The sequence below is a fragment of the Diabrotica virgifera genome, chromosome 3, assembly GCF_917563875.1.
Source record: "Diabrotica virgifera virgifera chromosome 3, PGI_DIABVI_V3a".
Lineage (NCBI taxonomy): Eukaryota > Metazoa > Arthropoda > Insecta > Coleoptera > Chrysomelidae > Diabrotica > Diabrotica virgifera.
Genome location: NC_065445.1, coordinates 113,910,362 through 113,938,159, shown reverse-complemented (window position 1 = coordinate 113,938,159; position 27,798 = coordinate 113,910,362). Strand labels below are relative to the sequence as shown.

At 32.6% G+C, this 27,798-nt stretch overlaps 1 protein-coding gene across 3 annotated transcripts in view; it reads left to right on the top strand.

Annotated features, from left to right (window-relative positions):
* Positions 1-27,798, top strand: part of LOC114327431 (uncharacterized) — a 66,178-nt gene that overhangs the window by 33,957 nt on the left and 4,423 nt on the right. For all 3 annotated transcript variants that reach the window (XM_050646851.1, XM_050646852.1, XM_050646853.1), the window contains exon 4: positions 2,733-2,906. In XM_050646851.1, the coding sequence (XP_050502808.1) occupies positions 2,733-2,906 (174 nt within the window). The remainder of the gene's footprint in view (positions 1-2,732; positions 2,907-27,798) is intronic.

The following is a 27,798-nucleotide window of genomic DNA, read 5'->3' as shown; positions in this document are numbered from 1 at the left end:
GCCGTGCGGGAAAATTTAGTTTCACGCACGCTGTGCAGGAAAGTGCAACTTTCGGAAACGAAATGCGTGCGTGAAAGTGGATCTTTTAGCACGGCCGTAGAAAATAGTTATTTATGAAACAGTTCGTGAAGTATGCTTTTTGCGAACGCACGCGATATTTAGAGCACGAGCGACATCGGAGCGAGTGCTATACATCGCGTAAGTTCGCAAAAAGTACTTCACGCACAGTTTCATACAATATTTTATCTACTCTACCATAAACAAATAAAGAAAACTGTAACTCTTCGTCACTGGAATTCATTTCTATTCTACAGTTTTTAGAACTTTGACATTTAAAAATTATAACTTCTTTCAAACCACAAAACTGTCAAAACTTTTGTCGTAATTTATTGCTCATTATGTCTTCACCATGACAACGCGAAAGTTAAGAATATTTGAGTATATGAAAGTGTGTTAAAAACAGTGCGAAAAAGTAAGTCCCATTTAAAATACATTGTTACTTTACGCACACTTTAAACACTTCACGCACTGCTATCTATAATGACAGTTTTCACAAACTAAAAACTTACACATAATATGACATAGAGTAGATAAAATGATTTTTCTGGTAAAATTTTTAATTTGAATTCTGAAATTATGTGAATTGCAAAGCTCAAAGTAAAATAAATTAAAATATCTAATTAAAATATGTGTAAAATATTCTTTAATCTAAATTCGTAAAATATTAACATTTGCACAAATAACAGTAATTTTTGATTGTGGTAATTTTGAATAAATACCTACTTTAGTTTTGAACGGTTATTATGCTGCAAATTTTCGCTGTTTTGTTATAATTTTTAGATACTTTGTTGATTAAAGTGATGTATTCTTTATTGACCCTTTATTATTTATTCATTATTTAAAGATGAATATTCGCCATAAACTGTTTGTCACACATAATAAAAAAACACTAAAATGTTAACATTTCACCAATTTCTACTTAGAGCTCTCGCAATTGGCATAATTCAAAGTATACCACTAAATTTAGTTTCTCATCCTCTTTTCAAATGGAAAATCCATTTTAAAAAATTTAATATACAGCGTGTTTTTTGGGTCGGAACATATTTACAATATTTTTTAATCCGGACCTGGATTTTATATAATTGTAAATAAATAAATTGATTGGACACCTAAAAGAATATTCGCGTGTTAAATATAAAATAAATATACAGTGCGGTTAGCAAGTTGTAAGTTGAATTTAATTTTTTTTTCTACTTAGAGCTCTCACATAGCTCTACATAGAGCAATTCACATAATTTCAGAATTCAAATTCAAAATTTGACCAGAAAAATCATTTTGCTTAAAAATCAAAGTATACCACTAAATTTAGTTTTTCATCCTCTTTTCAACTGAAAAATCCATTTTAAAAAAATTTAATGTACAGGGTGTTGTTTTTGGATTGGAAAATTTATCCAATATTTTTTAATCCGGACCTGGATGTTTTACAATTGTAAATAAATTAGTTTATTGTACACCGTAAAGGATAATTGGCTGCCAAATATAAAATAAATATACAGTGTGGTTAAAAAGTTATGAACCAAATAAGAAAATGGCAAAATAGATAAAACACCACACATGTTATTAATGAAGTACTAAGACCCATTAAGTATGGTATTTTTGAGACTGCCTAAGTGTCCTCTTTCTACAGTTAACGTATGTTACTTTCCCAATGAAACACCCTGTATAATTAACAATGTAAACTAATTTGGTATAGCAAATTTAACTACTTGGCCAATATAATTAATACAAAAGTGAGAATAGTATAAAAAGGCATTCCACAGGCTTAAAAACTAACCGATTTATGAGTAAAAAACCCAATAGCATATTTTAGGAGGTATCAGAACACGTATACTAATTACATTACTTACTTATTCCTCTTCACTCCATGCGAAGCATAGGGCATCAACTGTTTGCCTCCATTCTGTCCTATTCTTTGCACTGATCTTTATTTCTGCCCAGGTGTTCCCAATAGCATTAATTTCTTTCTCGGCACTTCTTTTCCACGTTTAGACGGGTCTACCTGATCTTCTCTTTCCATGTGGGGTGTATTCTAGAGCTTTCCTCGCTATGTCTATGTCAGGTCTCCTACAATTAAGCCTTGTGTCCATTCTCTGGGTAGCTCTTCGGTTCTCCAAATTTTATTTGCAAGTGTGTACAGTATCGAGGTGGATATGTCTGCATCGACAAACAGACATCAAAACTAGAGCATTATAAGATATACGTAATGTGCTATAGAATCTACTTTTTACAGTCAAAAGTAAAAGCAGCCCTGGGCTCAAGTCCAAGAATAAAGTAGAGGGTAAAAGGAATCTTACCCTCCACGGAAAATTAGGTACACCGTATCGCCGTGTTTCACGATCGTATCTTAATCCTCCGTCTGTGCTGCTAAGTTCAAATAAATATACATTTTATTCTTCTCCTCCTTACGGTGTCTATCCGTTAAGGATGTTGGCAATCAGCATGGCTATCCTAACTTTGCTGCTCTTCGGAATAGTCAGGTTGTAGATGTATTAAACCACTTTCTTAGCTTTTGAAGTCGACATATTCTTCTTTTCCCTGGCCATCTCTTTCCAAATACCTTGCTTTGAAGAATGAGTTATCTCTGTTCATTCCTCATAACATGGCATAAAATATACATAAGAATATAAAAATAACCAATTAAATTTAACTATTTATTTTATCATTTTCCACAGGTCCAGATAGATATATTCCTCAGCAACCAGATTACTATCTCCCGCCAGTCAATTATAATGGTATGGATGTTCCTCCTTATAATGTTCCTCCTTATAATGTTCCTCCTTATAATGAGATGTACTACGGACAATCAGGAATCAACCGGCTCGAACAAGAAATACAGGAATTAAAAGGTTAAACTTTACATATTATTTTATCGGTCGGTGTTTACTCTGTTTATTGACAGTTTATCGTTATGTTTCCTCTCCCATTTAATCCTGATCTTCCACTATTATTTTTACTGCATTTTTCTCTATTCATATTGTAGAACACATATGCACCAAAATAAACAGTATCGAAATCTAACGAGCTTAATCAAGAGTTACTTGCGAATGAGGTCCATGTCACCAGCCCCCCCTTTTTCGATTTGAGGATCGAAAAAAAGCTCATTCGTTTGTATTGCGTTAATACTGGATTGTATCACCCTTCATTCATTTGTACTGCCCCCACCCTTTTAAATCTGCCTGGAGGGGCTGGTGACATGATATCCCCCCTTTTTCGATCTGGGGGTCCGGGATGGGCCTATTCGTTTGTACTGTGTTAGTATCGGATTATACCACCCTTATTTTGTTTGTACCGCCCACACCCGTCTAGATTGGTCTGGAAGGGGGGAAGTGACATGCTACCCCTCTACTCTGCACTTTTTGCCATCTTACGTAGAAAATAGATTATTAATAGAATATTTAGGAAGCATAATATCAGAAGAAGGAACTACAAAAAGAGACGTACAGCATAGGATACAGCAAGGAAGGAAAGCAACTCGTATTTTAAATGGTCTACTATGGTCTAACAAGGTGAAGCTGAACACAAAGTTAACAATCTACAGAACAATTGTAGAACCTATTATAACTTATGGAGCAGAGTGTTGGCAACTCACAGGAAAGGAAAGGAAAAATATAGAAGTAGCGGAAATGGATTACTTACGTAGAGCATGCAGAGTATCTAGATTAGAACATGTACCAAATGAGGAAATAAGACGACGGACAAATAGTTTATATTCCACGGTTGACCATATAGAAACAAAGAAATTGCTATGGTATGGCCATGTTATGAGGATGTCAGAGGAAAGATGGCCAAAAAGAGCATTAAATTACACACCCATAAATAGAAGAAGAAGAGGAATGCCTACAGAAACATGGAAGAAAGGCATAGAACAGTATATGGCAGATAGAGCTATTGACGAAAACGAATGGGTGGATAGACAACGATGGCGGGCGAAATGTGGGATGCGGAGGAGACCGTAGGAACCCCACTACTTATATGTATACGTAGAAAATAGGCTATTTCGTTTGTACTGCGTTAGTACTGGATTGTATCACCCTTCATTCGTTTGTACTGCACCCACCCTTTTAAATCTGCCTGGAGGGACTGGTGACATGATATCCCCCCATTTTTCGATCTGGGGGTCCGGGATGGGAATGTTTGTTTGTACTGTGTTAGTATCGGATTGTACCACCCTTATTTTGTTTGTACCGCCCACACCCGTCTAGATTGGTCTGGGGGGCCAGTGACATGCTACCCCTCTACTCTGCACTTTTTGCCATATGACGTAGAAAATAGGCTATTTCGTTTGTACTGCGTTAGTAGATTGTATCACCCTTCATTCGTTTGTACTGCCCCCACCCTTTTAAATCTGCCTGGAGGGGCTGGTGACATGCTATCCCCTCCTTTTTAGATTTGGAGGCCCGGGATGGGTATGTTCGTTTGTACAGCGTTAGTATCTGATTGTATCGCCCTTATTTTCTTTGTACCGCCCCCACCCGTCTAGATTTGTATGGGGGGGGGCAGTGACATGCTACCCCTCTACTCTGCACTTTTTACCATAAATAGGCTATTTCGTTTGTACTGCGTTAATACTGGATTTTATCACCCTTCATTCGTTTGTACTGCACCCACCCTTTTAAATCTGCCTGGAGGGGCTGGTGACATGATATCCCCCCATTTTTCGATCTGGGGGTCCGGGATGGGCATGTTTGTTTGTACTGTGTTAGTATCGGATTGTACCACCCTTATTTTGTTTGTACCGCCCACACCCGTCTAGATTGGTCTGGGGGGCCAGTGACATGCTACCCCTCTACTCTGCACTTTTTGCCATCTGACGTAGAAAATAGGCTATTTCGTTTGTACTGCGTTAGTAGATTGTATCACCCTTCATTCGTTTGTACTGCTCCCACCCTTTTAAATCTGCCTGGAGGGGCTGGTGACATGCTATCCCCTCCTTTTTAGATTTGGAGGCCCGGGATGGGTATGTTCGTTTGTACAGCGTTAGTATCTGATTGTATCGCCCTTATTTTGTTTGTACCGCCCCCACCCGTCTAGATTTGCCTGGGGGGGGGCAGTGACATGCTACCCCTCTACTCTGCACTTTTTACCATAAATAGGCTATTTCGTTTGTACTGCGTTAGTACTGGATTTTATCACCCTTCATTCGTTTGTACTGCCCCCACCCTTTTAAATCTGCTTGGAGGGGCTGGTGACATTATATCCCCCCTTTTTGAATCTGGGAGTCCGGGATGGGTATGTTCGTTTGTACTGCGTTAGTATCCGATTCTACCGCCGTTATCTTGTTTGTACTACCCGTACCCTTCTACATTTAAAACAGGGGAGGATTAGTGCTAGGAGTAAGGACACAAAATCAGCCAAACCATGCACATAGTAACACCGCGGATGTAAACTTTGGTAAATTCGTCAGACACCATTTTCGATCAGAAATCAGAGAAGCGACATTCCTCTTCCTACTAGGGAGAAATTTATCCATCTCCTTAATAAATTTTACAGTTTCACACGCTATCGATATGAAACTCAAAGATCTCATGCGGCTCATCCCGAAATGAACCCTTCGTTGTATAATTTCAACCTCTCTGTCTTCCCATTGGGGGTAAAAACCACTTTGTAACAGGCGCGGATTCAAGAAGGGGGCATGGAGTCAATTTCCCTCCCCCTTGAGACGTCGCCTGGTCATACTGATACTTTTTTTAAGAAAGAGATAATTACGATTGAAAATAACTGAATAACTGAAACATAAATACGGGAGAATTCCTTGGAATCGAAAATTATTAAAAGTATTTGGAAAATTAAATGGCAAATTCCCACAATAAATATCTTTCATACCATCTATTGCCAGACACCAGATAACAATAATTGCCGCTGCTATGTTATGGTAATTTGTTTTCTAGAATTCTAGAAAGTTTTGTATTGTTCATTGTTGACTACAATAAATAGTGCAGTCACTGAAGGTTTTCACCACCGATTTCGTTGAACCTCCATCGATTTTCATGAAAATTGGTGGGTAGTTAGAGGATACCTGAAGGAACAAAGGTGATATGATGTCAACTTGCGTTTTTACCCTGGTGGTATAGATGCCACCCACCCCTTTACGTAGGTGAAAACTATTTTATTAAAAATAATAACATAAATCGATAGAGGAACAAATTTTAAATAATATTTGGTATTTAAAGTTATTAATATAAATCAATATTTTTTGAGTTGTTAAAGATCAAAGATTTTACTTTTTCGTAAAAAGAATGCATGTTTTAGAGCTGTTTTTCACGTATACCTCCAAAACTGTAGGCCTTTACAAAAAAGTAATTATTACCAATATTGAAGACAATAAAAAATTTAATATACTCCTCACTTAAAGAACTAAACTAATGTTAATTTAAAGTGAGTTACTGTTAATTAAATGTATGTACTCAAATCTAAGGATTCAAGCTGAAATAACGGGAAAACGGTGAACTTTATAAAATATACCTACAAAACACTTGTCAGAGTACTTCAGAATACCTATCAAAGGAGCTCCAAAAGAAGTTAATTGCATCAAATTTATGCAAGTTATGATGAAAATAAGAGAACCCTTTTGTATTTTTTAGGAAAAATTGAAAAATAAAACACACGCCATTTCCACAAAAATTAAAATTTATAGGAATCCTTACAAAAATTTCTTTATATAAGCATAAGTAGTGATTTTCACAATTTTGGCTGGTTCAGAGCGCATATTTTTAAAATAAAATATTATTTAAAAAAAATCAGAATTTTTAAAAATATCGTAATTTTTATTTTCTTTTTTTATATAACTCCAAAAGTACTCAATATACGTAAAAAATGATATATAACCGAATTTTAGTTTTTCTGTATCAAATATTTTACCTTTTTTACTATTTCTGTACGGTAAAGATAACCGAGATAGAAACGTTTAAAGCAATATAAATTTTTCTGCGAGATCCATGTAACCGGGGCCATTTAACCTTTTATTTTTAAAAAGGTAAGGGGTTTAAAGGATTAAATTTAACGGTGTTTAATAGCCCTTAGAACTAACTTTTAAATGGTAATGGTAATCAGCAAACCTGATATCGTAAAAATTAACGGAGCTGTTAAAAAAAGACAATTACATTTTTTGGAAAAGATTTTTTTAAAGATAAATTTTGAAACATTTTTGGAGTATATATTTTAATGCCATCGACTTATTCGGGGGCTCATTTGATATATATTTCTAAGTACTTTGACAAATGTTTAATAAGTTTATGTTATAAATGTACCATTTTCCGGTTATTTAAGATTGAATACTTAGATTTGACTACTAGTCCAGGTAGTCCTGTCGCCAGGGGGGGTACAACGGCCTTCTTAATTCAGATGGACTTACCCAAGTTTTTTTTATGTATTTTGGCCCGTAGAACACGAATTTTTTGGGTAACAGTTGATCCGGATGTCGATAAGATTGTTATAAATAAAGAAGTTGAGGAATTACATAACAGCGATTTCTCGCAAAACAAAACATTTTTTTGTATTTTTTGGGTCATTCTAACCAAAAAATGTTCCTACAAGTTTTTTCGTAGGATGCATAGTTTTCGAGATAAACGTGGTTGAACTTTCAAAAAATCGAAAAATTGCAATTTTTGAACACGAATAACCTTTGAATAAGAAATAAAATAGCAATTCTGCTTACTATACCGCCTTTAAAAGTTTGAGTCAAATTATATCTGTTTTGAATATTTGCATTGCTAAAAATTTATTTTTTGATTGTTAAAAAAGCTATAAACACATAGTGTTTCCCGTGCCTAATACATGCGTTTTAAAGCATGCTACGTAGAAATAGCCTCACTTGCACTTTTACCTCTTCTACCTACTCGTTCGATTTTAAATGAGAAATCATTAAAAACATCACTCAAGCACTAGGTGTTTATAGCTTTTTTTAACAATAAAATAATACATTTTTAGCAATACAAATAATTAAAACCGATATAATTTGACTTGAACTTTCAAATGCAGTAAGCAGAATTGCTATTTTATTTTTTAATCAAAAGTTATTCGGGTTCAAAAATTGCAATTTTTCGATTTTTTGAAAGTTTAACCGCGTTTATCTCGAAAACTATGCATCCTACGAAAAAATTTGTAGGAACCTTTTTTGGTTAGAATGGCCCAAAAAATACAAAAAAATGTTTTGTTTTGCCAGAAATCGCTGTTATGTGATTCCTCAACTTCTTGGTTTATAACAATCTTCTCGACATCCGGATCAACTGTTACCCAAAAAATTCGTGTTCTACAGGTCAAAATACATAAAAAAAACTTGGGTAAGTCCATCTGAATACAGGAGGTCGTTGTACCCCCACTGGCGACAGGACTAAGGGCGCATCTGTTTTGAGATGGACGTTGAGAGGTGACTCAAATTTTTTTGCAGAAATTGCTTGAAAATAAATCAAATAATAATATTTGAGTTATCCTCCCACTCAAAATGGTCCGGAACATTGTTTAAATAATCAAAATGTCAAAAATTGAAGGAAAAATTCGATTTTTTTCTTCGTTTTTTGATTATAACTTTAAAAGTATTCATTTCCGAAAAAAGTTGTACTGACATAAAAGTTGCGTAATTAAATTTCCTACAACATAGAATTGGTTAAAAATTTAAAAAATAGTTGCCCTAGTTGCAAAATAGCAATAATTGCGAAAAAACCATACAAAAACAAGTATTCGCATTTTACGTTTTTCAACCATTTATTCTACACTTAGGAGCTTCATATTTCACCCAGAAAAACTTCATGATACAGTAAAATAATACTGCAAATTTCATTAAGATCGGTTTAATAAATTTTGCAATCCAAAATTCATTTTTTCAAAATGTTACAGGACTGAAAATAAAGCAGATACCAAGTTGAATTTTTTTTTGCTTTTAGAAGTGTACTGTACCTTTCATTTGCAATTTTCAAAATTAAAATCGATTAATTACCACGGCGTCAGAAAATTTTTGAAATAAACAATAATTTTTGGTGCTACGCGCAGGACAGCGGTGTTCGATTCACACAAGTTGATTTCCACCAAAATTTCTTCCAATCATTATCTAATATATTATTATCTTACTCTATATTTTGATGTATTTTAATATTTTAATTCCACAAAAATCAAACTAATTTTATTATTGTTTGTGAAATATTGTTTAAACAATTGCATATGTTTAAAAATAATAAACTTTTATTATTTAAGTTAAAATATATGAACAAAGAAAGTTTTTGCTAATAAAAGTGTTATTTTAAAAGATAGAGTATGTGTTTTTATTTTGCAATAAACAAATTTATTTATTTATATCGAAATGTAATAAAAATTAAAATGTATCAATCATTGTCAAAGGTCATTGGAATGCCCAATCAGAGCAAACTCTCCGCTGTCCTGCGCGTAGCACCAATAATTAATGTTTATTTAAAAAAATTCCTGACGCCGTGGTGTTAATCGATTTTAATTTTGCAAAATTGCAAATGAAAGATACAGTACACTTCTATACGCAAAAAAATTTTCAACTTGCTATCTGCTTTATTTTCAGTCCTGTAACATTTTGAAAAAATGAATTTTTTTTACGAAAGCTGGATTGCAAAATTTATTTTGCAAAATCTGTTGAACCGATGTTAATGAAATTTAAAGTATTGTTTTACTGTATCATAAAGTTTTTCAGGGTGAAATATGAAGGTCCTAAGTGTAGCATAAATGGTTGAAAGACGTAAAATGCGAATACTTGTTTTTGTATGGTTCTTTCACAATTATTGCTATTTTGCAACAAGGGTGACTATTTTTTAAATTTTTAACCAATTCTATATTGTAGGAAATTTAATTACGCAACTTTTATGTCAGTACAACCTTTCTCGGAAATGAATACTTTTAAAGTTATAATCAAAAAACCAAGAAAAAAATCGAATTTTTCCTTAATTTTTTGACATTTTGATTATTTAAACAATGTTCCGGACCTTTTTCAGAGGGAGGATAATTGAAATATTATTATTTGATTTATTTTCAAGCAATTTCTGCAAAAAAATTTGAGTCACCTCTCAACGTCCAAATGTACTAATATTTTTACAGATGTGCCTGGTCTATACTCGTCGAAAAAATTTATATTCAATTACCTATAACTCCCTTTTAGTTAAAAATAGAAAGTGTTTTTAGTACTTTATTTCATTTTTTACTAGCTTCAATTTTAGTAGGATTGTCTTTTTTGTAAAAACTTACAATTTTTGAGTTATTTATAAAAAATCGGTTAAAAACATGCATTTTTTCACGAAAAAATTAAAATCTTTGATCTTTAAAAACTCAAAAAGTTTTGATTTAATTGAATAACTCTATATAACAAATTTTGCTTATAATTTGCCCCTCTATCGAATTATGGGGTTATTTTTAATAAAATAATTTTCACCCCTGAGAAGGGGTGGCAGACAGATTTAAAAGGGTGGTGGCAGTACAAACCAAATAAGGGCGGTACAATCCGATACTAACGCAGTACAAACAAACATATCCATACCGGACCCCGAGATAGAAAAAGGGAGGGATAGCATGTCACCAGCCCCTCCAGGCAGCTCCAGGCAGATTTAAAAGGGTGGGGGCAGTACAAACGAATGAGGGGTGATACAATCCAGTACTAACGCAGTACAAGGGAAATAGCCTATTTTCGACGTCAGATGGCAAAGTGCAGAGTAGAGGGGTAGCATGTCACTGGCCCCCCAGGCCAATCAAGACAGGTGGGGATGGTACAAAAAAAATAAGGTCGATACAATCCGATACTAACGCTGTACAAACGAACATACCCATCCCGGACCCCAGATCTAAAAAGGGGGGATAGCATGTCACCAGCCCCTCCAGGCAGATTTAAAAGGGTGGCGGCAGTACAAACAAAATAAGGGTGGTACAATCCGATACTAACGCAGTACAAACGAACATACCCATCCCGGGCCCCCAGATCTAAAAAGGGGGGATAGCATGTCACCAGCCCCTCCAGGCAGATTTAAAAGGGTGGCGGCAGTACAAACGAATGAAGGGTGATGCAATCCAGTACTAACGCAATACAAACGAATGAGCTTTTTTTCGACCTTCAAATGGAAAAAGGGGGGACTGGTGACATGGACCTTTGCGAATGTTGCGTTTACCGTGTTTGCTTTACTTGTTATTCATATTCACCTTATATACGGAGAGCTAGAGCCGAAGAATCATCGTCATAAGTAATGTGGAGTTTTTCTTATTAAATGTGTCCATTGTATATTGACAATTATGACCCCTTTCAGGCTGACACCTCAGTGGATACAGGAAGTAGCTATAAGGGATGAAAGGGGAAAGTTAGTGCAGTCATTAAAGGTTTTCACCTCCTATTTTGTTAAACCTCCATCGATTTGCATGAAAATTGGTGACTAGTTAAAGCATACCTCAAGAAATAAAACTGATTTAGTGCCAACTTACACTTTTAACCTGGTGGTGAATACCACCCCTTCCCGCGGGTGAAAACAATTTTATTAAAAATAACCCTACAAATCGATAGAGGGACCAATTTTAAGTAAAATTTGTTATATCATGTTATTAAAATAAATTAATACTTTTTGAGTTATTAAAGATCAAATATTTGTCTATTTAAGAGCATATGCGTGAAGATACGAATGATAAAAAGAACATATACTCTGGGCTAATTAGCAAAATGTAAGGAAAAGTTATTTACCAGCAATTTTATTGCTGGAATCGAATCTTATTATTGTATGTATTAATAATATAGGTATGCAAAGTCCGCAGATAGTGTGCTACTTTTTTTATAAACAAAATGGCGCCCGAAAATCGTGTTTTTTTCAATTTTTGCTCTATAACTCCAAAGATTTTAACTTTACACCAAAAACATTTAAATAAAAATTGACCGCAATTAAATTCTGCACAAAGACGTGTTTTTCCTGATTCAGTTCGACGAAAACTTTCCCCGGAAAAAGCGGGGTTTTCCAACAAAATCTTTAATTTTCAAGTAAAATTTTAGATAAGTAATTGATAATTAATATTTAAATAACTTGGTAATGTAAAAGCCCTTTTCATATAGATTATAATTCCAGAAGCCCATGGAAATTGAATAAAGAGTTTAGCAACAATTGAATTGTTAATTAAAAATTTACGGTCGCTATAATAACGACAATAATTATGATGCATAAGAATAACTATGATTTTTTCATAAAAAGACACTATACAGAATACGGCTCTACTCGAGTTATTAGGGAACAAAAAAAGAATGAAGGAAATTGCTCCATGAGAAGCCGAGAAAATGCATTTTTTTAACGTATACCGATTTTGAACTTTGAGGGTTACATTTTCTCCAACCTAATTTTTGATTGGAATTTTGCTATTTTTGGCAATTTTCACACGTATTATCGATAGTTTTTATTATAATAATATATGTTATGAGTATTTTAAGGATATGAAAATTGGTGTGGAGAAAGACGACAAAAATAAAAAGGTGATGGTTTGAAAATTATGATCGTATTGTTTATATCTTTGCCGTAAATTCCGGTCAACTTTGACCGACTGTATCTCAGGAACCACTCGTCATAATTAAACGTTTTTTCTTTTAAAAGAAGCGTCCTGCCGCTGTCTTTCGAATACCGTTTTTATAATTTAATTTAGTTTATTATTTCCCGAGATATTCTATTTGCTTTTAAGCCAAAAAATTCTTTATAATTTTAAAATATTCCTGAGGCTGCTTAAATAGTCCAATTTCAGTTCCGTAAATTACATTAGATAGGTATAGTGTCTTTTTATGAAAAAATCGTAGATATTCTTATGCATCGTAATTATTGTCGTTATTATAGCGACCGTAAATTTTTAATTAACAATTCAATTGTTGCTAAACTGTTCGTTCAATTTCCACCGACTTCTGGAATTATAATCTATACGAAAAGGGCTTTTACATTACCAAGTTATTTAATTATTGATTAACAATTACTTATCTAAAAGTTTAGTTGAAAATTAAAGATTTTGTTGGAAAACCCCGCTTTTTCCGGGGAAAGTTTTCATCGAAGTAAATCGGAAGAAACACATCTCTATGCATAATTTAATTGCGGTGAATTTTTATTTGAGTGTTTTTGGTGTAAAGTTAAAATCTTTGGAGTTATAGAGCAAAAATTGAAAAAAACACGATTTTCGGGCGCCATTTTGTTTATAAAAAAAGTAGCACACTATCTGTGGACTTTGCATACCTATATTATTTAATATATATAATCATAAGATTCGATTCCAGTAATAAAATTGCTGGTAAATAACTTTTCCCAAAAATGGCCTATTCTCCGATAATCAGCCCAGACTAATATTAATTAATTTTATGTTAGTAAAATATTATTTTTATATTATTTCGATATTTAATTGAATTTTTTCTATCAATATAAACTGAATATGTCCAGAAACTGGGGATGTCCAATAATGGGTACAATTGACATATTCGAATACATTTTTGCTAAATTTGTAACATCGAAATAATATAAAAATAATATTTTAGTAACATACAATTAATTAATATGTTCTTTTTATCATCCGTAACTTCACGCATGTGCTCTTAAACAGACAAATCTTTGATCTTTAATAACTCAAAAAATATTGATTTATTGTAATAACATGATATAACAAATTTTACTTATAATTTGTCTCTCTATCGATTTGTGAGGTTATTTTTAATAAAATAGTTTTCACCCCCGAGAAGGGGTGGTATCCAGCCCATGGGTAAAAGTGCAAGTTGGTACCAAATCATTTTTATTTCTTGGGGTATGCTCTAACTAGTCACCAATTTTCATGCAAGCAAATCGATGGAGGTTTAACAAAATAGGAGGTGAAAACCTTTAAAGACTACAATAGCTTTCCCCTTTCATCCCTTATTGCTACTTCCTGTATCCACTGAGGTGTCAGCCTGAAAGGGGTCATAATTATCAAAATACAATAAACACATTTCACATGCCAAACTCCATATTACTTATGACGATGATTTTTTGGCTCTTAGACTATTAGTATTGACGAACTATTAGAATCGGCGTCAGTTAAATATTAGTCTAATTAGTAAAATAAGATTACACTACATGTAAATCAAAATGTAATTTCGTAAAGGTTGGAACAAATTTTATATCAAAGTTTAGGTGAGTACAAAATATATTTTCAAGAAAGTATTCAAATCATATAAGGGGATCATTGTTTAAATAAATAAAAAGGGGTCATTTTTGCACAATATTTACTTTTTTAACTGCTGAGGTAATTTACATTTTAATGAAGGTCTTTAGGATTTTTTTCTGCAAATTTGAAGGATAAATCTTTCATCTAAGACTTACTAAATTAAATTTCACCTCCTATTTATTTAAATGATTATATATAAAATTTAAAAATCAAATTTTCAAAAAATTATTATTTGTGTTTTAAATAAGGACTATAAATTATTTTGTTTTATAGAAGAAGTTGCGCTATGTTATCAGCATTAAGCAAAAAAAAAATTGGTTGAAAAATATTTAATAATTTATGAGATATTTAATTTGTTTATTAAATGTTACTAAATTTTCAATTGCAGAAACGCGGTTGTTACCAAAAGAATATAAATCTGTTCAAGACCTCACTACTTTTATTTTCAGGTATATTTTCGATAACTGTATTGCTAAACTCAAATTTCAATTAAACTCCCCTCTAAAATGGCATTTGAAAATTGTTCTAATTTGTTTATAATTTGTTTTTTAATAACGTCGCGGGGATTAAATTTTTTGAAATACCGTTTCAATAATCGTGTTCCTGAGAATGTTTCACTAATTTACAAAAAATTTTTGTGGTTTTTTTTCTTCTTTTTTTTTTTCTTGGAGATATATGACTATGGGCTCAAGGCTCATTCGCCGATATGCCATTTTATAATATATTTTCCTATACTTAATATTACCTATCGAACTTTTATCCTACTTAATGTATTTAAGAATAATTAACCATTGGCCAGTGGGGAAACTACATTGGGAAAAAACATAGTCTTACTTAAACAGGGTGTTTCATTAAGAATGTCCAATCTCTGAGTTGTAGATTCTCGACCTCAAAATATTAAGATTTAACTCAAATCATTAATATAAAATATGGCTCATTATTGAGTTTTATTCAAAAATTATTTTTGGTCAGTATTTTAAAACTATTCAACGCATCCTTTTATTACTTGGTAGAAAGTGTAGGTACTATACACCCTATGAAATTATGTTAAATACACTTTTCTGGCTATTACCAGAGGCGTACGACATTGGACAGCAAATGGTTGACCCTTCTCAAATTCTACGTCACTGGCGAAATTGCCATTTTAGCGCAATTTTTAGATTCTCCAATACTCTCTATGTAAATAATATACCTTTTACTCGTAACGATAAAGTCATTAGTTACAGTTATTTTGATTTGTTTGGTGCCGCTTAATTTTTAATTTCAAATATCTCGAAAACTAATGATTTTATCGTTAAGGTGATACAGTAGCGATCAACAGGTATCAAAAACGCGTTCCAAGATTGCGGCTGTAATTTTGAATATTTTTTCGAGATATTTGGCACACGTATTAGTAATATAATAAAGAATGGCGGTACAGAGCCCAATTTGAAAAATATATTAATATGTGGAAATTACTCTGTAATTAAATACAACATTAAAAAAAGAGCCTGTAGCGCCATTAAGAAGAACAAAAAAATACACTTTCTTCAAATAAACTTTTTTATCCGATGCCTAGATTTTGTGTCATTTTGGAACTACTAAAATTTTTTATTTCATTAATCGTTCCAAAATGACACAAAATCTAGGCATCGGATAAAAAAGTTTATTTGAGGAAAGTGTATTTTTTTGTTCTTCTTAATGGCGGTACAGGCTCGTTTTTTTAATATTGTATTTAATTACAGAGTAATTTCCATATATTAATATATTTTTCAAATTGGGCTCTGTACCGCCATTCTTTATTATATTATGAATATATATATATATATATATATATATATATATATATATATATATATATATATATACATATCTATATATATATATATATATAATCGGTTCATAACGTTCTACGACGTCTTCCGATTCCCAATCGCCATTGCTCTCGATCGTAGCACATGTCTTCGTTCAAGCCTCTTTCTCCGATTTCCCTATGGATTCCTTCTATCCAGCTTTTCCTAGGTCTTCCTCTCTTCCGCCGTCCTTTTGGTGCCCATCGTAGCACTTGCTTGGGTAATCTGTCTTCTTCCATACGTTGTACGTGGCCAAACCATCTTAGTTGCTTTGTTTTTATATCGTCCATTATTGTATGCTTTACATCCATTATCTCCAATATTCTTGTATTTCTGATTTTTTGTATTCTTGATATACCAGCAAATCTTCTCCAGAAGTCCATTTCAGTTGTTCTGAGCATATTTTCGGATTTTTCTTTAAGTGGCCAAACTTCGCTGCTGTATGTTATAATGCTCTTAACAATGCTGTTATAGATGTTACGTTTATTTTCTTTGGAGATACTTTGGTCCCATAGGATTTTGTTCAATAATGCGATAGCTTTCCTTCCTTGTGTGCACCTTTCTTGGATATTTTTGTCCAACGTTCCATCTTGTGTAATTGTAAGACCCAAGTATTTATATTCCTGACAGTGATTAATAGTTATTTCATTTTCCAACGCTAGATCCTGCTGTATACCTCCAACGCACATATATTCCGTTTTCTTGGTATTCACTTCTAAACCCCAGTTCCGGTACTCTTCTATGATTTTTCGGGTCATATATTCAATATCGTGATAATCCTGGGCCATAAGAATCTGATCATCCGCAAAACATAAAGTGTATAGCATGTTATCATCATTTAGCGGTATACCCATATTCTGACATTTCCTTTTCCAGGATTTCAAAACTTGCTCTAAATATATTTTAAATAGTGTCGGCGATAGACAGCAGCCCTGTTTAAGACCCTTATTCACTTCAAATCCTGACGAGATTTCCTTGCCTAGCTTAACTTTTGCTATATTATGTTGGTATAGATTTTTTACAGCTTTAATGAGGTTCAGACTGATGTTAGTTTTTTCGAGGGCTTCCCAAAGTTTACTTTGTGGTACAGTATCGTATGCTTTTTTTAAGTCTATGTACACTAAATGCAGTTCTTGATTGTAGGCTATTTGTTTGTCTATTAACTGTGTTACAAAATATAGGTGGTCAGTGGTGGATCTGCCAGCGCGGAAACCGGCTTGCTCTTCGGCCTCTAAGTCCTTGTATTCGTCTTCTATTTTATTTTTGATAATTTTTCCGTAAACTCTGCTGATGGTGCTTGTGACAGATATTCCCCGGTAATTATCGCATATATTATATATTTATTTATTATTACAATACACAAGAAAGGCAGTAAAAATATATGCGATATTATGAATACGTGTGCTAAATATCTCGAAAAAATATTCAAAATTACAGCCGCAATCTTGGAACGCGTTTTCGCTACCTGTTGATCGCTACTGTTTTCTCTTAAGACTGAAGAGTATATTATTCATTCTAAACGATTAAATCATTAGTTTTCGAGATATTTGAAACTAAAAATTAAACGGCACAATCTTCTTCTTCTAAGGGTGCCTATTTTCTGGAGATGTTGGCGACAACATTGGCCCATCTTATTCTATTCAGAACAGCTCGAAATAAATCAGTTGACGTTAGACCAGTCCACTTCTAAGATTGGCCAGCCAGGATATACGTTTACGTCCAGTGCTTCTCTTGCCCTCAATCTTGCCTTGCAAAATCAACTATAGAAGACGGTATTTATTATTACGCATAATGTGGCCGAAGTAAGCCAACTTTCTGTTCTATACGGTGTTAATTATTTCTTTGTCGTTTCTTAGCCTCTGGAGAATAGTTGTGTTAGTTGAATCATGTATACTGGGTTGGGATAAAGTATTGAACCAAGCAAATATCTTTGAAACGAAAAGAACAATATTTATGAAATTTTGCATGCAAGTACAGTGACGCAAAAGGCATCTGTTGCCATATTTTTTATTACTACTCCACTTTCGGTTTCACCGGAAATACCCCTAACTTATTTAATTTAAATGGGACACCCTGTATATTTTTGCGGATTTTAAAAGAATTCGTTATTTTTAATTCATACATACCAAATTTGATAGAAAAAATTTGTTAAAAAGTGTCTGTAGATAATTTTTTGTACTAATACAATGTAGTAGGAAATAAACGAGTACCATCTATACTGTAGACTAAAAGTGTTGTTTACATGCACTGCATGACTTATTTGAATTTAGGTAAAACTGTTACTGAATAATTGACAGAAATAAGTTGTATTAAAAATGGTTCATTTAAGTGAAGAAGATCGTATTGAAATATTAATGATAATTAATCGGTTATGAGGAATTTTAATTTTTTGGAAGTGAAATTTCCAAATCGATGGATTGGACGTAGAGGATTCACAGAGTCGCCCGCTCGTTCTCCGGACCTCAACCCGTTAGATTTTTTTCTTTGGGGTTATCTACAATCACGTGTTTACGTTAGGCGACTAACATGCTTGCAGGATTTGAGACAAAGAATAATTGATGAATGTGAACTAATACGTGGAGAAATCGTGCAAAAAGTGATTCACAAATTTATTTATAGGCTTGCACGTTTCAGGAGGTGAACAGCAAACATTTTCAACATTTGAAATTATTTTTTTTATTTTTAATATCATGGGTCTAACGTAAATAAATTTAAGCTATTTTTTAACTGTAAAGAGATTTATTTCTTGTTTTATTAGTTTTTTCTTCCAAACTTGGTATGTATGAATTAAAAACAACAAGTTCTTTTAAAATCTGCAAAAATATACAGGGTGTCCCATTTAAAGTAAATAAGTTAAGGATATTTCCGGTGAAACCGGAAGTGGAGTAGTAACAAAAAATATGGTATCAGATGCCTTTTGCGTCACTGTACTTGCATGCAAAGTTTCATAAATATTGTTCTTTTCGTTTCAAAGATATTTGCTTGGTTCCATACTTTATCCCAACTCTGTATATTATGTGATCCTCAACATACGTCGATAGCACCACATTTCAAACGTCTCTAATCGTTTTATGGCATCTTCTGTAATACTCCAGCTTTCCACTCCGTAGAGGAGGACACTAAAGACGTTACATCTAAGAATTCTTATACGTATATTGATTCTTAAAGATAAATTGCAGAGAATCTACCTAAAACTGTTAAAAGAGCTTCTGGCTTTTTCAATACGAGTTTTTATTTCGTAACCATGATCCCAAGTATCCTAATGTTGCAGCCCAGTCTGTACTCTTTTTAGGGGTGTATTGTTTACAGTAATTTAGGCGCTTATATGTTGGTGTTCTTACTAACGATCATAATTTTTGTCTTCTTACAATTTAGTGTTAGGCCGTATTTGTTACATGCTTCTACAACTTTATCCATTATCCTTTGAAGCCCCTGCGGCACAATACATTAATCAAAATAACTGTGCCGTTACATGTTTAACTTCAAATATCTCGAAAACGAATGACTTTATCGTTACGAGTGAAGAGGATGTCATTTACATGGAGAGTATTGGAAAATCTAAAAAATTGTGCTACAACGGCAATTTCACCAGTGACGTAGAATTTGAGAACCATTGGTCAACCATTTATTTATTTGTCATACGCCGCTGGTAATAGCCGGAAACGTGTATTTAACATAACTTCATAGGGTATAATATTTACTTACACTTTCTACCAAGTATGAAAAGGATACGTCCAATAATTTTAAAATACTGAGCAAAAATATTTTTAAATTTTTAAATAAAACCTCAATAAGGATTTTGGTTAAATCTTAATATTTTGAAGTCTAGAATCTACCACTCAGAGATTGGACACATTAACAAAACACGCTGTATAACCAAAATAATGTTTTTTATTAAGGAAAAAAAGGAGAATAAAAACGACAAAAAAAAATTGTTAATTTTAGTGAAAAATTCCCAGAAACCCGATTATCGAAACAGCATTTCAAAATCTTTAATCCCCGCAACGATATTAAAAAAAAACAAATTATAAACAAATTAGAACAATTTTAAAATGCCATTTTAGAAAGGAATTGAACTGAAATTTAAATTTATCAATATATTTATCGAAAATATACATAAAAATAAAAGTAATGAGGTGACCTTACACAGATTTATAGGTCTGGATCCCGCGTATGAAAAAAAAGTTGATTAATAGCAAGCTGAAAATTTGTTAATAGCTTAAGGATGTCTAGTCGGACAAACTTTGATATATGGGAACACTGGAAAAGGGGCAGTTTTAATTGTGGAGCAGGTTAAAAATTTGGAACGGTCAGACCACGAAAACGGCACATGTATTTTGTCCGACAGAACAGACTTAAACTCTTCGAACAGATATTAAACTCTCATGCAAAAATCAGACTGCTATTTATCACCAAATGGGGGTTTTAATGAGTGGAACATGTAGAATATGTCAAATGACAGGAATTATGACTGGTGATAAATAGCAGTCTGATTTTTGCATGAGAGTTTAATCTCTGTTCGGAGAGTTTAAGTCTGTACTGTCGGACAAAATATGTGCCGTTTTCGTGGTCTGACGGTTCCAAATTTTTAACCTGTTCCACAATTAAAACTGCCCCTGTTCCAGTGTTCCCATATATCAAAGTTTATCCGACCAAACACCCTTAAGCTATTAACAAATTTTCAGCTTGCTATTAATCAACTTTTTTTTCATACGCGGGATCCAGACCTATTATGTTCTTTTGGCAACAACCGCGTTTTTGCAATTGAAAATATAGTAACATTTAATAAACAAATTAAATATCTCATAAACTATTACATATTTTTTAACATTTTTTTCGCTGTCAAAATTTTCAATGTATTTTAAATGTAATCATTTTTTTTTTCGAATCTTGAGAAAACTAATAATTATTTTTTTTAATTTAAACTCAGAATGAAAGATTACTTTATTATTGCCTAGAATGCTTTATGATTGCTTAGAATGAATAAAAAGTTTCTCTTGAATGACATATTTGAAATTAAAAATCACACTAAATTTTTTCTTAGTTTTTCACCCCTGTAACTCATTAAAATAAACATTACAGAAATTTTCAGGGACTTTCGGCCCTCGGTAGTAACGTAATATTTCATTCTGCGTTTAAATTTTTCAAAAATACTTATTATTTTTCTCAGGATTCGAAAAAAATGAATCCCATTTAAATAGCATTGGAGCCGAAAGTTCGTACACATCCCCCTAATGCTGGTAACATAGTGCAACTTTTCCTATTAAATAAAATAATTTAGAATGCTTATTTAAAACGCAAATAATAATCTTTTGAAAATTTGATTTTAAATTTTATGTAAAATTATTTAAATAAGTAGGGGGTCAAATTTAATATAGCAAGTCTTAGGTGAAAGACTTATTAGACCTTCATTAAAATGTAAATTACCTCAGCAGTTAAAAAGTAAGTATTGTGCAAAAATGCCCCCTTTTTAATTATTTAAACAATGATCCCCATTTATAATTTGGATACTTTTTTGAAAATATCTTGTGTATTTGTATATCTTTTGTACTAAACTTTGATATAAAATTTATTTCGACCTGTACGGAATTACATTTTGATTTTTTTTTATTTTATTAGGCTATATCAATATAACAATAAAAATATATTTAACAAAGTAAGTTATCAATCGAAGTAGCACAGAAAACGACAATAAACATCGTTCCCATACCACCAGATTGACAACAGGTGGAATACTTTCTTGACAACAGGTGGCATCCTGTTTGATTTATAAATTTTGAAAATCTCAGTAGGTGTAACCAAAGAAAGTATTCCACCTGTTGTCAATCTGGTGATATGGGAACGATATTTATTGTCGTTTTCTGTGCTACCTACTTCAATTGATAACTTACTTTGTTTTTCGGTAGATGGCTCTAGTTCATCCGTGACATTTCTTTCTTTGCAATAGGGCTTTTCATCGATTGTCTATTGGCGAGGAACCGCAAAGTGGGCGACGCCTGGTGGCGAAATTGAAAAGCATCAACTCAAGGAAAACATTGACTTTGCCATTAACTTGTGTACATATTTGCGGTCAGTTTATGTTGTAATTAACAATAATTTCGACTTAAAAAAGCTATTGCAGTGTTCCTCAGTATTCATTCCTATTATACTCTACGTAATGACCTAAATTAACCAATGCCAAATCACACATTTTGTTAATTTAACGTTTGTATTAAACGTAGTATTTTTTAATGTTTAAACGACTGCAAAATTAAATAAATGAATAAAATGTAGTATATATTATGTACATAGAATGTACATTGTTATGAAAAATATCCCGACCACTTCGTAATTTCCAGAACATAATTATTATAAAATAAATTCACCTACTTAGTTTCCAAGTTTCCAGTTTTTATTTAATTAAAAATTGTTATCTGTCGGTGTGAAATAAACTGTAGTGCACCTATTAATTAAATTAAAAACAAAATTAGAAATCCTAAGATAGATTAATAATTTTTAGAACGCTGTGTGATTATCGGGGGCCAGATTTTTTTATGAAAAAAAGGTAAAAACAAATCAGTAGTTAGCATCAAATTTTAATGAATGCATACAGATTAAACATAATTTTGAGTCGTCTTTAACTTATAAGATGTCTTAGTTGCAAAACTTAGTGGTTACTTTGGCAAAACACTCCTGTAAATGATTTTAATTTAACGTTTTAGAACTGTGAATTCAAATGACAAAATGAATTGTTTTCCTAGCGTTGTCGTCCATCATTGAAATTTTGAGCGCCCTCTGTTGGAATTTAATTTTGCGAAATTGTTTCGAGGTTCTGTCAAATGTCGTATAATCCGTGTATAATATTAATATACACGGATTATACAACATATGACAGAAGCTCGAAACAAATGACTGTGAATGAAAAGCCCTATTCGAAAAGGCCCAAAGTGTGAGACCTGGAGAAATCGGAGAGAAGAGGATATGGGACTACTGGTGAGGGGGAAAAGACCTCCGAAACCGGTATAGACTCTTCCTGCACTCTCCGGTTTAACCAGAGTATTATGCAGCTGCTGCATTTTCGTGTTGCAAAAAAATTGAAAATATTTATACATTTTTAATTCATTTACTCTTTTGTAGGAGTATTAAGGAATCTTTCTTGTTGGAACTTTTACAACGCTGAAGAGATGAGTTGTGAATTATTTAAAATTATCTCATCTTAATTTCCTCGGCATCCTGTTTGATTTATAAATTTTGAAAATCTCAGGAGGTGTAACCAAAGAAAATATTCCACCTGTTGTCAATCTGGTGGTATGGGAACGATATTTATTGTCGTTTTCTGTGCTACTTCGATTGATAACTTACTTTGTTTTTCGGTAGATGGCTCTAGTTCATCCGTGACATTTCTTTCTTTGCAATTCGGAAAGGCCCAAAGTGTGAGACCAGGAGAAATCGGAGAGAATAGGATATGGGACTACTGATGAGGGGGAAAATACCTCTGAAACCGGTATAGACTCTTCCTGCACTCTCCGATTTAACCAGAGTATTATGCAGCTGCTGCATCTTCGTGTTGCAAAGAGATTGAAAATGTTTATACATTTTTAAAATATATTTAATTTATTATAGTTCATCATCATTCAGCCTTAAAAGTTCACTGGTGAACATAGGCCACTCCTTCCGTTTTCAACCCCATCTATCTTGTGCCGCTCTCATCCAATTTTTATTTAGCTTTCTTAAATCCATTGTATTGATGGTCGACCGACGCTTCTCTTGTCTTCCCTTGGTCTCCACTCCAATAACCTCTTTTTCCATCTGTCATTCTAGCTAGTGTTCATCTCCACTTTAGTCTGGCTCCTTTCAATAAAATGAGTCACCTTGGTACTTCTGACCCCTTCGTTTATTATTTTGTCTCGCAGAGTTACTTTTCTCTTCAGGCATGTTGGCAACTCACTTTTAAAAGTTTTCTCAGTTTTCCGTATGCTGCCCAACCAAGACCGATTCTTCTCTTCAGTTCATGGGTGTGATTATCCTTGCCGCCAATCATAATTTCATGTGATTTCAGCTATTTATATTTTTCTATGAGTTCTAATTCTTGTCCACCAATACTGATATTCTGGTTGGGTACCAAACTTGTCATTATTTTTGTTTTCGAGATGTTTATATTTAAACGTACATTTTCTGTAACCTCAACGAGTTCCACTATCAACTCTCTTGTCATTCATAGATCTTCAGCTTTATGACTAGTAGTCCAGGAACCAAAGCTTTTCACCTCGCAATTTTTACAGAATGGGTCAATTTGCTTGAAAATTTGAGAATAAGTAGCAGATAGTCCATGGATCAAAATCTATATGATTCCGATAGGCGCTTTTACTATGGGGATGGTTGCCACCCCATCTCGGGGGTGGAAATTTTATATTATATTTTGACCGTAAAAGTTAATAAAAAGATTCATTCCAAGCAAAAAATGTTTCATACATTTTTTTTGATAAAATTAATAGTTTTTGATGTATTCGCTATCGAAAGTGTTAGTTTTATATCTAAAAAATCAAAGTTTGTCGATGGTATACTCATTTACAATTCACTCAATTTTTGCCGTAAAACAAATTTTATCAAACCAAGTTCTTGGGAATTAAATTACCTACAATTTCATATCTAAACATTTTTTCGTATCTCTGATGCTAATCTTTCTATTCTGAAGAAAATGGCATTTTTTACCAAATTTCAAACATTCGTTACTCGATTTAAACTTCAGTTTGTTTAAAACTAATCATTCTAAGCCAGTCAAACTTCTAGAATCTATTAATATTACACAAATAAAGAATAATAAATAAGTCCAACGACTAAAAACACCACCAACTTACATTATTATGCTTCAAATTGGATTTCTTCTTTTTTTTTCCAAAAAAATATTGATTTTTTAACCGCAACTTTTTTATTTTTTATCTTAGAAAGTTCGTTAAAAAAGAATTGTGTAGGTTCTTACAATGTCTATATGACAATTAATATTAAATCCTTTTAAAATCCTCAGTCACAAAAAGAGGTGGCATTGAAAGGGTTGGTAAAGGTGGTTTTTGCATGAAATTACAAGTTTTAATTGTCAATATCTCACTCAATTTTTGCCGTAAAAAATTTTTTGCAAACCAAGTTCTTGGGAATTAAATAAAACACAATTTCATATTAAATATTTTTTCGTATCTCTGATGCTAATCTTTCTATTCTGAAGAAAAGAGCATTTTTTATCAAACTACAAAAACTCGTTATTTGCTTTTAACTCTATTTTTTTTATCTAATCATTCTAAGCCGATCAAACTTCTAGAACCTATTAACAATACATAAATTAAGAAAACCAAATCAGGTCAATGACAAATTTTAATTAGGGTGGTGATTAGAGGGTTGTTTACGATCACTTTTTTGCTGAAAAAAATAGGGACTGGCATTTTTTTTATTATAAGTCACTTAATTTTTTTAGCTAGAGATTTTTTTATTTCTGAAGATACATATTTTTAAATACTTTAAATTATTTTCAACAAGTTATCCTCGAAAAATACATAGTTTTCCCGTCCTTTGACTTTGAAACTACAATATTTAGCAGTTTGACGAAGAAGATCCAACATATAATAAAGTATAGCTCGATTACTATTGGTCTTAAAGAAAATAAAAAAACGGTTTTGTTTATTTTTTCCAAAAGTACATTTTTGTTAAGTAAAGTTGTTTTGATAAAACGAAAACTTTTTGAGTTATTAGCAGAGAAGTGATTAAAAAGATTGATTTTTTCGTATAAAACTAACACTTTCGATATCTAATAAATCGAAAACTATTAAGTTTATCAAAAAAATGTATAGAACGTTTTGTGCTTATAATGAATGTTTTTACCAACTCTTGAGGTCAAAATATAATAAAAATTTTCACCCCTTAGATGGGGTGGCAACCACCCCCATGGTAAAAGTGCCTTTTGGCATGATATAGATTTTGATCCTTGGACTATCCACTACTTATTCTCAAATTTTCAAGCAAATCGATGCATTCTGTAAAAATTGTGAGGTTTTGTCCTATTTTAAGCTTCATTACTTGGACTATAGGTATATTATATATGATCGCCGAAACGTAAATTGTTTAGATATTCTCCATCTATTTTTATTCCCTTTCTCAACCCATCCAAATTCTTAAATCCATGTTGTAGCACCGTATTAAATAGTATGTAATTGTCATATTTATTTCACTCGAGATAAATTTAACTAAAAAGTTGTATTTCTAATATTATTAATATATATGTAAATTAATCTACAAGTGAAATTTCTAAAGTTTTGAATGTTATCAAGCAAAGTCTGAGTTTTTTTAGAAGTTTTAAATATAATATAAATAATATTTTGCCCCGACCAATACCAATTACGAGACAGGAATGAGAACGATAATCTGTCGGAATGGGACGTTTCGGCGTCGCCGTTTCGGCGTGGCCATTTCGGCGTGGCCGTTTGGGCGTAGAGCCGTTTCGGCGTAGGCCGTTTCGGCGTAGGCCGTTTCGGCGTCGGCCATTTCGGCGTCAGAAATTTTATTTTAGTTGACTAAATACCTACATTGAGGTTTATTGGTCAGGCAATTTTTTGGAAAAAAATCTTTTAATATAGTTATTTAAATACATTGGAGTTCATTGGTCACACAATTTTAACATTAATGGTCAAGTAGAAAAATAAACTAAATATATTTCTTTTATAAACATTTTGTTATATTTTATTCTGCAAATACCTATATTGGATTTTTTATTAATGCATATTAATAATAATTGCTGTTCTCTTAATTGTCCCAGAGCTAATTAGATGATAACTGACATTTTTCAACTTTAATTAGACATACATTATATGGTATATAGACGGAGAATTTTAATATTGTTAAAATATCTTTTTTAAGCAAAAATATTTGCAGAATGTATATTTTTAAAAAAAATTAAATTATACAATATTTTCTTGAAAGGAATCTGCTTTTAAAATATTTACCATTAGTTAGTATAATAATAGTTATCCCTATATTTATTGCAGTTTCTTCGAAAATTTAAATACAAAATTCTATAAATCACATAATAATGTTATTAACATTTCCTCGAAAACTTAGGTAAAACTTCAGGTAAATTATGGCCCTCCCTGCGGTCGGGCCATAAACTTTACCTTCAGGATTAAATGTACTACTTCAGTCCCGCGGTATATAATGTACTATTATTAGGAAATACCTCGAACAGAGATCAGTTTAAGAGTTTATGTAGTGTCTTATAATATTTCATAGTAGTATTTATACGATATACAGACGAAGAATTTTTAAGCTATGGAACGAAAAATTTTATCGACCAGAGGAAGAGAGAAATTTACCACTGATGGTTTCATGTATGTTTTTGACGCTGTTAGTAAAAGCGATGAATCCCTAAAATTTTGGAGGTGTGAGAGGAAACAAACGTGCAAAGCAAGAATACATACAAGAGATGGTGAAGTCATCAAGAAAGTAAATGTTCACACTCACGACTCCTCGGCGATGGACGTGGAAGTAGCACAAGTTGTTACAAAAATGAAAAAGCGTGCTACAGAAACAAACGAAGGGACAATAGTGGTAATCAATGAGTGCCTGAGAAATACAAGTCAAGCTTGTCATGGTCGGCTCCCAAACACTGGCGCGATGAGAAAATTCATCAGACGAAAACGTAACGAAGTTCATGCAGCCCCATCAAATCCGACAACTGTTGAAGAGTTAGTAATTCCCGAGTCTTATCGTGTTTACACGTTACAAGATGGTGTAGAAGAAAATTTTT